The following is a 14,263-nucleotide window of genomic DNA, read 5'->3' as shown; positions in this document are numbered from 1 at the left end:
AGTATGAGTCCAGGTGAAGAAACACTTGTGTTGTGTCCGGCCAATTAATATTGCCGGGGAAGTGAGTTCCTATGTGTCTACCTGAGATGTTGACCGATCTACGAACTGTCTAATGTTGCCCTTCCATTACGGACATTCCTGAAGTGTGATCCGGGCGACCTTTTGTGTGTCTTCAAGTTGATCCTTCGGACTGGCCAGCGACTACATCGACATATTGGTGACATTTTTCCTTTATTTACTGGAACCACTTTTGTTATGATATTTTGGGGGTGTTATTTTATGGGGATGTTATAAAAATTCTAGTCATATTTAATAAATGTATTTTTCTGAAACATGTTTTTTTGCTTGTCTCCAACTTGACATTACACGGCCAGTTAATGTTGGCTTAGTTTAAATATCTTAACTTTTGGATTTTAAACTTAACTTTAATTATGCCAACAGATTTAAGTTACGCTGTAAACATATTATCTCAATTTCAAACTAACCCAGGTTTGAATCACTGGAATATTCTACTGAAACTTCTTGGCTATTTAAATTACACAAAATCTCTGAAATTATGTTTGTCTAACGTTTCAAATTTAAAAGTCGAATGTTATAGTGATGCAAGTTTTGCAGCAAGTCGCGATGATAGAATCTCGATTGGTGGAACGTTTTTATTCATTGACCAATCGCCTATCATTTGGAAAACTTTTAAACAGAAATTTGTTAGTTTATCAACAATGGAATCAGAATATGTGTCACTTACTGAAGCTGCAAAGGAATTTGTTTGGATTGTTCGCGTAATAAATGAACTTGTAAAGTTTGAATTTATTCAGATCAACCACAATTTAATTTACTTTGCGACAATCAAGCAGCAATTAATTTTTCAAATTCGCCAATAGAAAACAGTAGAACAAAACATATAGACATAAGACTTCATTTTTTAAGGAATTTAATATTAGAAAATTTGTTTGATTTAAATTATGTGAATACAAAACAAAATTTTGCGGATATTTTTACAAAACCTTTGAACAAAATTAAATTAAACTTTTTCATAAGAAATTTTTTTAAATGAAAAAAAAAAAAAAAATTCGAAGTCCAAATACATTTTCATGTGTACTTTGTAAAAATGTTCATATGTTATTGACTGTTGTCGTTTGTTTTCACGTATCTGGAAATTCTGGAGCGTTTAAATGCAACAGCACGTGTAGGACTTTTGGTGTTGTCATTCCCGATATAACATTAATGTCCTCTGGATCCTTCAAAGTTCGCTGGAGCCGATGCGCTTCCACAGTTCAACTCATCAGCTTGGTTGATTTTTTGAAAAAAAAAAAAAGTGATGTTCTATGGACTTTAATTTTTGCAGTGCCAGAATTTCAAGTCAAGATGCTGAAATGAAATATTTCAATTTAAATTGCTATTTTTATTATATAATGTTCTGATACGATCTTGATTGCAAGAGGCGGGCCTGTTACGACAGGAGGTAAATTATTTTCCAAAAGTGTTGGCAACCTTAATTTGCATTAGTTTTCCTCATTCATTCTGTCCTTCTTGCAACCAGATCGCGTCAGCAGAATATGCAAATTGCCAGTAGCATTTAAGCTCCCGGCACTTTGCTTCATTCTCTTCCCTTTCAATTTCAACCCAAGTCAGACTTGGTTGTTTCTTTCGGCAGCTCAGTCGAGTCTGTCCGTTTTTGCCGATGGTTTCGGCTTACTGCTTTTGACATGAATATCATAGCTCAGTATGTTTAACGTTTCATACTTTGACTTAGAATGTTAGCTTCAGAAGTCATTTAAAGTATTATGAGCTACTTAATATTGTAAAGAGCGTATTCCCAATATTTCCTTTAACATGTCATTGTATATATCATAGCCATAATAAACAAGTTACTTTTTAAATTTGGCTCTTCTTGATGTTGCACAAGATAAATATGTTTTTTCAAGAAGTATCATACGTCCTGGTTGAGCTTCCACTTAAAGTTAATAAGCTGAGCACTTTTAAAAGCTCACAGTTTAACAGATCAAAACAGTCTTTATTAAATAAAGAAAATCCAACTTTTTTTTATTAAAAAAAATCAGAATTTAACAGATGTTACTGAAAGTAACAGTTGTCGCAACTTACCGGGTTCGGGTTCCCGTGGTACAGGCTCCCGGCGTCTGAGCTCCTTCCTGCGCCTTTCACGCTCCTCGAGGCGAGCCTCTAGGTCGGCCTTTTCACGACTCAACTCCGCCAAAACTGCCGAGAAAAGAGAAAGCTATCAGACCTCCAAGAAGGCACGGAATATTTCTCGCGTGCTCAGGTCAAGTTGTACATGGTGGCAACACAATCCTGGAGAAAACAGTTCCTCGACAATAACCCGATTTAGCTCCGAAAACTTCCCTGATTTTACAATCGCGGAAAGCAGTCGTAACTTGTTGGAAAAATTCTGTTATAAGTGTTTGAAAGTACCTCAGCCAACATAGGACTTCAGTTGGTGGCATTTAAAAGGTTCGTTACAACCGGAGGATCGTTATATCCCAGGTTCACTATAGCGGGGTTCGACTGTATTAACAGGGTGGCGACAGGAACTGTGAAAAAAAGTTCCCTGACTTTTCCCTGATTTCCCTGATTAAGTTCACCAAATTTCCCTGATTTACGTTACCAATGATAATGGTTTTCTTTCTTTGCTCTACTTGAAATCCATTGTATGTTTGTATAAAATGCAGTATTTTAAACATTTTAAGTTGTGTAAAGTTGATGAAATAAAGATATATTTTAAAAAGATGCAGCTTTTATAATAAAATAATTTAAAAAAAAAGCCAAGACAATTTTTTTTTGGGGGGGGGGACTACAAAACAGTATATTAAATTTTTATACAATGGAAAGATTATAGAAAATTTGAAAAAAAAAATACTTTACTTCCAGAAACCACTTAACATAAGAATTTTAAAAAACTATTAGAATTACGCTTAAAAACATACGTGTATTTATGATAGAACTAAACATAATTGAAATTTTTTTTAACTAAGTTTTCAGTTTAATAACTGTTGCAAGAATAACAAGTAATAGTGAAAGAATAGAAGTAATGTAGTAATTCTTATATAACTAATAGACATATTTATGCAAAACAGATGAAACCATTTGACATGCATTCATAGGGAGCTTTTCTCTAATCAAGAACATAGGCTTTAATGCATGAATACAGCATTTTAACAATAAAAAAATAAAGATATTCACTTAAGTACACAAGTTAACTTTTTTTCAAATGATTTCAGTATGTAACGAAAAAAAATCTTAGATTGTCTTTGTAACAAACAACTTTGAAATGCAAGAAAAAAAATAACTAGTTAATTTCAAAATATATAAAAGAAGAATACAACTTGGTTATAAAATTAAAGAATTACTTAAGTCTGAAGAAAAGAAAACCTTTATAATCTGCAGTGACAACAAACAGTATAATGGCAAAAAACAAAGTTTTTTTTATTGAAAGTTCAATTTTAGCAATTAAATTAAAAACGTGAAGTAATAATTTTTAAGCCTTTATATTATTAATTCAAAAACCAAAGATTTCTTCTTGAAATCATGATTACAGTACTTAATTACTTTGAGACAATGGAATAAAGGCAAAGGAGCTAAGGCGTTAATGAAGGCTTCCTCTTTGCCTGTATGGTTGTTTATTTTACGTAGCATTGAAAGTGTATAAGGAAATTTCAAGCTAGGTAAAATAAACAACCTATTAGACACAGAAGCAATCTTAGGAAGTTCCTCCTGTGGTTAATAAGTAAGATCCAATACTTTGATGTTGAGAAAAATAGATGCACTAATATGAGGCAGTGTATAATCACACCTCAATAATTTTATTTTTTTTAGAACAGATAATTGGCGGAAAATGCGTAGGGAATTAGAGTACTTAATTTCGTAAAGCAAAAAAAAAAATTTTTTTCTTCATAAAATCAATTTTCCCTGATTTTTTTTTTATTTTTTCAAAATTCCCTGATATTTCCCTGATGATAAAGTTCCCTGATTCCCTGATTCCTGAATCCCCCCCCTGATTAAGGAATCAAATTCCCCATTTTTAAATCAAGTCATACAAAGTGATGTTCGAAAAATTCTGTTATAAGTGTTTGAAAGTACCTCAGTCAACATAGGACTTCAGTTGGCAGCATTTAAAAGGTTGGTTACAACCGGATGATTGTTATATCCCAAGTTCACTACAGCGGTGTTCGACTGTGTTAAGGAATCAAACATTCCCCATTTTTAAATCAAGTCATACTAAGTGATTCCTGCATCTTTCGAAACAGAAAGCAGTACAAATGAGGCTTTACGGTTTCAGTTGATCTGAAAGGGGGAGCATAGGCGGATTTAGGACTGAGTTCCTGGGGGGGCAGGATTTTTTTTTTTTGGAGCAACATTTTTAATTGCCCTCCCCCCTCTCCCATTTTTTGTCTGTTTTCTGTGATGCATATGGCCATTCTTTACTTTTTATGTGTCGTTTTCATTACTGTGTGTAATCATGCTGTCCTTATTGAATTGACCTTAAAAGAGAGGGGGCTGGTATTAAGAGAGTGACGTAGGGCTCCCTTTTAAGTAGGATATAGAATATCTCTAATTTAGGGAGCCCGGGGGTTACTCCCCCGGAGGAAATTATATAAAATGGACATAAAGTGCTGCATTTTGAAGTCTGATAAGGGTTTTTTTTAAAGTTTTGCGCTTTAAAAGTGCTTTATGATGCAAGTTAAGACTTTAAAAGAAATGGTGCACAGATTTAGAGAATAGGTATCAAGAGAGTAACATACCACCCATTGGAACAATTCTTAATTTATACACTTGATAAGAAATAAAATTGAAGCACACTTTGCTAAGGAGTTTCAAAGACTTGTCTAATTATTTTCAAGGTTTGGTTGGTTAGATTGGTTTTTTGTTTCATTGTTACATACATTCGTTGAGTATGGTGTTAACTGTTACATTTGATAGTATTTTGCTGTACAAAAACCTTTTAGCTATGTACTTCTTTTGCAATAGCATACATTTCAAATCAACCAATTTCATTTGAACGTGTGAATCCAGTAGGTTCTTCAAAATCTTTCGTCTGTAACAACCCAAAACATTAGTTTTTGAAATCACGCAAATTGAAAAACATTCTGAAAAGAGAGAAAACAAATCGTAACGAGTAGATCGAGTCAATTATTATAAGTGTTGCAGCAGAATGCATAGCTTGTTTAGCCTATAATTTCATTCATATACTTGCCCAAATGGTTTTCAGTCCAAAATAGTGAATGTAGACACATTTTCAGTACCCTAGTGACAGCTGTACTATTTGTATTTAATGTTCGGTTTTTTCTTTTTCTTTTCTCCCTTCAGAAAAGTTTTTTTGTAGTAAGATTTTGGAAGATAAGTTGTTACTATATAAACTCCTCCCAAAACTGGGGGACATTGCCCCCTTTCTCCCCCTATAAATCCACCCATGCTCTTCTGAACTATTCAAAAACGAAAAAATGCTGATTTTTTTTCTTAATTTTTGGAAGATGTGTTGCTACTACATAAATTCCTCCCAAAACTGAGGGGCATTGCCCCCTTTGCCCCCCCCCCCCCTATAAAGCCACCCATGCTCTTCTGAACTATTCGAAAACGAAAAAATGATTTTTTTTTAAAAAGTTTTGGAAGATGTGTTGTTACTACATAAAGTCCTCCCAAAACTGGAGGGGCATTGCCCCGCTCTGCACCCCCATAAATCCGCCCATGAGGGGGAGGAAGATAAAACGTTTAGCCTTTGAGTGAGAAATCAACTTACCCTGGTCATTGGAGGCTATTTTCTCGCGAAGTTGCCGCAGCTCGGCATGGATGCCATCCAAGACGGACTTTGGGACCCGTACCAGGTCCGATGGACCTGAAAGTCAAAAAGAAAGGATTCAAAACATTTCCAACCACCACCAAAAATGGTATATCTGAGCGCAAACAGAGTCCCATGTAGTTTTGGAGGGTGGATTCTCATCTAGACTCGATTTTAAGGGGGGAACCATTTTAGACGGTTGAAAAAATCCTTTTTTTTAAGTCAAAAAATGTTAGCAGAACGGTCAGTAGAGCAACAGTATGGTACTTTAGTGTTATTTCTGGAATTAAATGTTGCTCTGAGCAACGCTATACTGAATACTGGGTACAGCACTAGATATTCGAACATATGAAGCTTAAAAGGAACTGTAGACAAATGACAAAAATTGTTTATGAGGTCACCCACTTCAGATCAGTTTCAAACAGTCTGGAAGGGTGACCTTATATCGAGATAACACTCGATTATATCTATTTTGATTCATTTTACGACACTAATTTTGGAATTATTGATTAATATATTCAAAATAATTCATACAACTTTCTGAAATATATATTTTTCACCAATAAATTTGTTTTCTTTCTTGAGAGTCAAGTGATGAGTTTCGGTAGAAAAATCGAGTTAGCAGATAAAATGTTATACTAACTATAGTTGGGGCAAACCTAACCTGGCAGCATTGTGAAGGCTACACAGATCCTAATCTCAGTATTGCATTATTGCCAGGTTAGGGTTGGCCCAACTACAGCTATCTGAAATACACTGCCAGCTCAGTCATTAAAGCCGAGGACTGCGGTTTCGTGCTTATTAGCACTCAACAGCCCGACCCAGGAAGTGACTGAGCTGGAGGTGGAAAACCTCTTAAGGAAGCCAAGGGTGCCAAACAAATCGAGTGCTAATAAGTACGAAACTGCAGTCCTCGGCTAAAATGACTGAGCTGGCAGTGTATTTCATATATTTCTGCCTTAGCCCTAGCTAATGGGCAGTAATTTACCAAAATTATATCTACCTACTTGGCGAATCAGAAGAGATTGAAAATTGTTTTTGAGTTATTGGCTGGCACGTTCAATTCTAACACATTTACAAAAGACTCCCGCTTGTAAAATTGAAATTATTAATTAAAAAAGTTATAGCAAAAAAAGAAAAAACACGCACCAGTTTGACAAATTAACTATGTATTTAAAGTAAAATGCCTAATATCTCTTCAAACCTCGACACAGTGCTGGGAACTACTTATTTCGCTTGCTGTCAGCTTATTTTCCTGCTGCCAAGAAAAAATCTAGTCTACTGTTTGACCATGGATTGTATGTAATTTGGCAATCTGCCGAGTAAAGACGATCCCATCTGAATGAATCTAGCAGGTGAGATGGGAAAATAACGATGGGCTTTTGATGCACGCGTTTTACAATGTCACTAGTGCCTTACTCATTTATTGCATTCTCTAAAATAAAATAATGGAAGACAAAAATAGATACCATGGAAACAACAAAAATAAAAGGAAATATTTTCATTTCCTTCAGAAACGTAAAAGCAAAATGGTAAGCTCAAAATTTCGTTGTGAATAAATAAATCAATTAATTTTTGCCGTAAGAATATGGATCGAATATACTTTAGATTTAAAATATGCTGCTGTGAACAAATTTCATTTTTACAAAACTAAGGCTAAATAATAGAGAGGCAAAAGTGCACATCTGTGACAAACCAACTAACACCCCTATAAAACTAATAGATACGTCCATTTTCGACTATAAACCGGATATTAGCCTTTCCATGTGATCGATGGTCGGACAGTAGTATCCTACCGTAGACAGTTTTGTTGTTTTGACATGTATGTTTACGGCGGGATAACTTTACTCAATGTTCATTTGTTACCAGGAGTGTGCACAGGAGTTTGAAGGGACACCCGCACCCGATAGGGGCCCAATATCTTCAAAACTAGGCTTGGAATGAAGAAGTAAACAATACAGGGGGGGGGGAGGGGCGGGAAAACTCATTTTGTGATGGGCCCCAAAATCTCTGTTGTTGTGCTAAATGCCTTTATTTTTGTTTCGTGAAGGATTTCACCAATATTGTTTAAAAAAAAATTGTAACTTACCTTTTGCCATTCCGGGAAAAACCTTGCACGGGAAATCCCATCCACGTGCCACCGACACTCAAATGTCCGAGTTTGAATCGGAAGTGTTCGGAAAAATATGTGGCACGCTATGATTGGTTGCCGTCATTCGGCAGACGTCGGTAAACTTCCGACAAAGCACATGTTGATCACATGAGAAAACCATGTTGAGGTGTTGGGTGCTGAATGTTGAATTAAATAAGAATTGTGCAACCTGCAAGCTGCGTTTTTTCGGGTTGAGTTGTTCTTGCAATATGCAAATAAGGTAACGTCACATTATTATGAGCAAGGTCGGATCTGGCTATAAATACTTTGACCGGCCGTAGCTCGATGGCTACTCTTTTCTCTCACTTGTCTCCTCGTCTTGTGTTGTTTGTGTTTGTAAATGTGTTCGTCCATGTCATCATAAGTTTTTGCTACTGGCCTCTCAGGTGAGGTCTGATCTTTTCTGAATGATTCGCTAATGATGTCTTCAGTTTTGGAAGCGCGTGCTGCCATGACGTCCATAAAAGTGAAAAGTTATAGTCCAATTTAAGTGGGTCATTTGGTCTCCAAAGAAAAAGGATTGTGTCCATCTTCGATATTTTTCCTGATATGGTGAACTTGGCTCATAAGGTGTGAACTGACCAGCGTGCAATTCTGGGGATATTGCGACGCCGTCCTTCTACCTGTGGGGATTCGCTATGGAACATCGACAGGACTTTTTGACACCTGCATGGACTTATTGTAAGATCTTTTGATTTAACATAATTTAATTTTTCCTCGGAGGACCAAATTATTGTATTGTAACCATTTTTTAAAATATGTTAAATAAATGTTTTTCAGTGTAAAGAATGATTCATGTTTTATTTTCTTCGGGCAGACCACTCCCTCAAATTTTCAGTTGGAAATGAGTTGCCTAATTTTCAGCTTAGCTGTAGGCTATTAGCTCTATAACATCTAAAAATCATATCCAACATCTGTGGACGGCCTTGTGTGTTTTGATAATGAATTGATACTGTTCTCCTTCTTTTTTTAATTTAGGTGTGTGACATTTACTGCAAACAATAGGGAAGTTGCAACCTATTAAATGTTCATATTTTGGCTATTGGATATTGTTAATTGACCCTCAAAACTAAAAAATTCACCAGTGCCGAATTTTAAAACACCGTGGTTGATTTTTAATGAATGTTTAAAAATCCACGCGCAAAAGTGCGCTCTTCTGAAACGTCACGAGCCTACGTCACAGGGCGCGAATGGGCAGCCTTCCGCCGAAGATCCCTTGTTTTCGCTAGGAACATTTTGAGCGCGCTGATATTTTTATTTTTTAGAAATTCAATAATCCTTTTGAACACACTATGGAGGCCGGATTCGTTAAAGCACAATCTAAATAATCTTCCTCGTGTAACATCAATGATGGTATTCGAATATTTCCCAGAGGATGAGAGGTTTAATGTTCCAGAAACGCGAGGAGTTAAATGCGAGAAGATGAGCCTTTTACGTTTCGTCTTCGAAGTCAAATGCGTGACCTTCGACTTCTCCCCTATCGGAAGAGCGCATGATGTCACTTCCCATGCCATTTGACGTCACAAGCGCTTGAACTTTAAAAATGAATTTAAAAAAAACTACTTATCGTATCGCAAAATTTTTTTTCACCTATGATGTTCATACATGTTACTCGATCATATAAAAATAAAATAGAGAAATCAAAAACTTCCCTATTGGAGTTGTTGAGAGACGGTCGGGTTGTACCTATGTTTCTTACATTTGATCTCCAAGTATGAGTGCCAAAGCTACTGATGATGACAGCAAAGGAAACTAATAATTCCGCATTTGGGCACGCAAATGTTAGAAATTGTGTAGCACAAATCTGCAATAAACGAGTTTGTACTTGTAATAGATGTTTTGTTTTATTGAAAACAATGTTAATTACGCAGTTTCTATAATTTTGATAAATTTAAAATTAATGGCAGTTATTGTTTAAAGCAATATTGCATGGCTAATTACAGGAACTGTTTTTTTTTTTTTTTTTTTTTTTGGAGGAAGGGGGAGGAGTGTAATTTTTGTGAAGACTGATTTAAAAAAGTTGTAATGCTATTTACAAAAAAAGCAGGAAGTATTTCAAGGGTAAAATATTTTTTTATATTGTTCTGCCGTACTTGGTTATTGATTGCCTCTTTCTCTCAATTACACTGCTACTCGTAAATTGCATTTTTTGTTATTTTCTAAACCAAATGTTCTCGCTCTTTTTTTAAAGTAATATTTCTTATAAATAAATAAATCAGTGAAAAGAAATTTAACAACATTAAATATTTACAGAACACTGAAAATTTAACTGTCATTTGTTTCGTAAAAATATTAAATCCAATGATAAAATGAAGTTCTAATTATTTAAAAGGTTACTTTTGTATAGAAAACATACACATCATAAGTGTAAAAATAAATTAATAATTTGCAATTAATAACTTTTCACATTAAATTTCAACTGTGCTGTTGCTTTTAATAGAGGTAATACACCACTGAACAATCAAAATGTGATAGAAAAGATTTTTTGTTTCGAAGTTTTATGAGCAGGGTATCTGTTATATTCAGAGTTTTCAAGTCCATGATTTTCCGTTGACATTTTTCACAATAATTGTGCTTTGTAAAAATAAAATTGCATCAGAGCTGTGTTTACCCCCCCCCCCCCAAATACTTCTAAAGTTTCAACTTAAAGCAAAATGTATTGAGATAAGCTATTATTATAACTAAAAAACAATAAAAACAACAATTGTTTGTGATACAAGTTACATGTAAACAAGGACAACAGCTGCAGTTACAGGTAACTTCATTCCCTCATTCAATTTTGTGATTGGCTGCCTCAAACTTCGGCCACATGATGAAATGTCGAGCGAGGGAAACATTCGATTGCAACCCTACGCGTTTCGATCTAACGTCAAAAAGCAAGTTGAAGTGCAAAAATCAAACGATTCCGAAAACGTATGAATTCGAAGGAGAAATTAGACCGTTTCTGATTCGATCGAACCCGTTTCAGTTGAATTCCCCGCTAAAACAGATTAATTTCTTTTGCCAGGATCTCGTTTTATTTCTATTTTTATACACCAGATGGCAGTACCAGTCCATTTCAAATGTAATTACAGAGATACAAGAAGGAAAGTTGGTACTTCTGCCCATATTGTGATGTTGGCCTCTGTATCTCATGCTTTGAAATTTACTACACAAGAAAAATTAAGTAATCTTTACTTACATGACACAAAAGATTAATCAATTCTTTTAACGTTCTTTAATGCAAATATTTCTATATTTGCCAAGGGAATTAATGTAACATAGATCGAAAAACGTGCATTCTCTTTTTCTTTATTCCTTTGAAATTACATCACAAATGTCTAAAACCAATGTCTTACCTCAAAGAAGGTATCGAATGTTTTAACTCTTTCACTAAATTTTTAAATGACAGCTAGATGGCGAATTCAAGTTTTAGATTTGCAAATTTTATTAACTAATGGATCATTTTTCCTTTTAGTGAAACTTTTAGTATTGTTCAAAGCCCAATTCCGTATAAAAGTTAAACACTTAATTTTAAACTTCAACAATCTTGTGTTGGCAAGGTTTGAGCAACAGAGAAATTTCTGTTGCCCCTACATTCCACACACCATATGCACCACAAAAACATTTATTCGGATTTTCAAAAACTTTTAGGTATCCCACACTTGAACTAAAATTTATTATTTTCTTTAAAAAAAATTGATTTGTTTCGCTTCATGTTTTTAAAAATGCAAGGTAAATTTTACAAAATGATCAAGCTAAAAAATATGAACAGTAAAGTAGGTATTTATGTAAAACAAATTGAACCCTTTTAACAAGCAGTCATATTGAGCTATTAGGTTTTAATGAATGAATAAAGCATTTTAACTATTAAAAAAATATTTTTTTTAATAGTTAAAATGCCAACTTTAACTATTAATATAATGAGTAAATAGTAACATAACATTTGCAATGTCAAATAATTTCATTATTTGTTGAGAAAAAAAATCTTAGGTTACTTTTGTAACAAACATTGAAATGCAAAAAACAACTAATTTCAATATACATATTATATATAAAACTTTGTTTGAAAATAAAGAATTTTTGAAGTCTGAAAAAAACATTTAATAAACTATGAGGCGTCAATGAGTGATACAAAGGCAACAACAAAGTTGATTTTCTTTCAATTTTAGCAATTAAATTAAGAACATGAACTTTGTTTCTTAAATTAATACTGATAGAAACAAATATTTCTTCTTGAAATTGTAATTACAGTTCGGTAATTACTTCAAAACAATGAGTAAAGGCAAGGAAGCTAAGGCATTAATGATGGCTTCATCTTTGCCTGTAGGGTAGTTTATTTTACATAGCATGAATTGGAAGGAAAATTCAAACTACATAAAATAAACAATTTTACAGACACAGAAGCAATCTAGGGAAGTTCATCCTGGGGTTAACAACTTAAAAATCAGTATCTTGACGTTGAGTGAAAGAGATGCACTAATATACGGCAGGGTATAATCGCACCTATTTTACGTTTTTTTAAATTGATAATTCAGGGGGGGGGGGGAGTTTTTTCTTCATTTAATCAATTTTCCCTGAACTTTGTTATTTCTTCAAAATTCCCTGATATTTCCCCGACTTTTCCGTAATCTGTCCTGTACTATGTACTGCACATTTAAGAAAAAAAAAGCTATTTACATACTTGGAACATCGGCATTGCTCCCCAATGGCTTCCTTTTCAATGCAGGCTTTTGCTGCTTCAAGACAGGAGCTGAAAGCAGATACAAGAAAATAAGAATTATGAGGCATCATAACAGGCAGAGTTGTTCAGAAATTCTGCAACATGTGTTGGGCAAATTAGAATTTAAAGCTTTGCAATGTCAAAATCCTGTCCACTATGTGTAATCGCAAAACCAAACCTGCCGACATGTCGACATTGAAAATCTCACAATGCATGCTGTGGCTATACTTCTTAAACCAACACACATCAAATCATTAAAATTTAAAGCATTACAATATTCTCAGACCTTAACCTGTGATCAATCTTTTTTTTTTTTTTTTTTGCTGACAAAAGTAAAGAAAAAAAACCAATGTCTTACCTCAAAGAAGGTATCGAATGCTTTAACTCTTTGGCTAAATTTTTAAATGACAGCTAGATGGCGAATTCAAGTTTTAGATTTGCAAATTTTATTAACTAATGGATCAATTTTCATTTTAGTGAAACTTTTAGTATTGTTTGAAGCCCAATGCCATATAAAAGTTAAACACTTAATTTTAAACTTCAACAATCTTGTGTTGGCAAGGTTTGAAAAACATCAAACCATTAAAATTTAAAACATTACAATATTCTCAGACCTTAACCTGTGATGAATCTTTTTTTTTTTTTTTTTGCTGACAAAAGTAAAGAAAAAAACACAACAACAGTGTTGATTTAAAAAAAAAAGAAAAACATAGGATTACAATAAGCAATTAGTTTTAAAAAGACAGACTTATCTTTGAACAATATGAGGTTGACATTATTAAATCATAACTTGATGTTTTTCTCTAATCTGCACTATTGATATAAATCATGAAGAATATTATTCTATTGGAAGAATCCAGAGCTCGTTTTAATCCCACTCTTTATTTTGCCAATTAATATGGCTATATGCTTTTGCTGAAGTCCTGAGTTTTGCTGCTCTCCTGAGTGGCTGTCTTGTCTTAATGGTTTTCAAAAATCTGTTCAAAACAATAGTTTTTTTTTTTTTAACGTTCTACTGTACTAGTAAACGCTCAAAACGGTTCAATCAACTTTGGTGATTGACAGTGGCAAAGGGATTTTTTTTTTTTTTTTTTTTGAATGTGCCAAAAATTAAAAATTGGGAGATAACTAGTCCAACTTTCAAGAGAACTCCTCTGTTTGTTTTTGGTGGGGTTCGGAAAAAAAAAAGTTTTTTTTTAAGCCAGGTTTTTCAGTTTAAATTGGGTTTATTCAGGTTCGACAATATACGTAAGAAAATGAATTTTATTTTTGGAAAGTCATGAATATTTATTGAATTAGTTATTAGTGAGTGCTTGATTCACTAACAATTGGCCACGGCCACATTTGGTGTCACAGTCGAACTTAATTACTTGATGATTAATTAAATAATTAAAAGTAAAATCTCATGACTTCCTTTCCTCACGCGTAGAGCTTTCTATAGGCAAAATATTGCTTGAAAATCTTTAAGTACTAAAAAAGGTACCATACATCTAATAAATAGACCTTGGCACAAATGAATATAAATAAAAGTGAAAATCAAGTATTCTGAACATAGAAAGTGTCCGCAAATGAATCACAAGTCTGACGCACAATTTTAAAAAAAAGGCCAACACGCATT

At 33.9% G+C, this 14,263-nt stretch overlaps 1 protein-coding gene across 1 annotated transcript in view; it reads right to left on the bottom strand.

Moving 5' to 3' along the window:
* Positions 1-2,985: 2,985 nt before the first annotated feature.
* The window catches only part of LOC129221086 (uncharacterized), a 31,534-nt gene continuing 20,256 nt past the window's right edge, over positions 2,986-14,263 (bottom strand). Inside the window, exons 7-8 of the mRNA XM_054855526.1 lie at positions 5,753-5,848; positions 2,986-3,005 (exon numbers count right to left, since the gene is read on the bottom strand). Coding sequence (XP_054711501.1) covers positions 2,986-3,005; positions 5,753-5,848 — 116 coding nt within the window. The remainder of the gene's footprint in view (positions 3,006-5,752; positions 5,849-14,263) is intronic.

This window comes from Uloborus diversus, chromosome 4, assembly GCF_026930045.1.
Source record: "Uloborus diversus isolate 005 chromosome 4, Udiv.v.3.1, whole genome shotgun sequence".
In the NCBI taxonomy this organism is placed as follows: domain Eukaryota; kingdom Metazoa; phylum Arthropoda; class Arachnida; order Araneae; family Uloboridae; genus Uloborus; species Uloborus diversus.
Note: the sequence above shows the minus strand (reverse complement) of the source record. Positions and strands in the feature narration are given on the sequence as shown.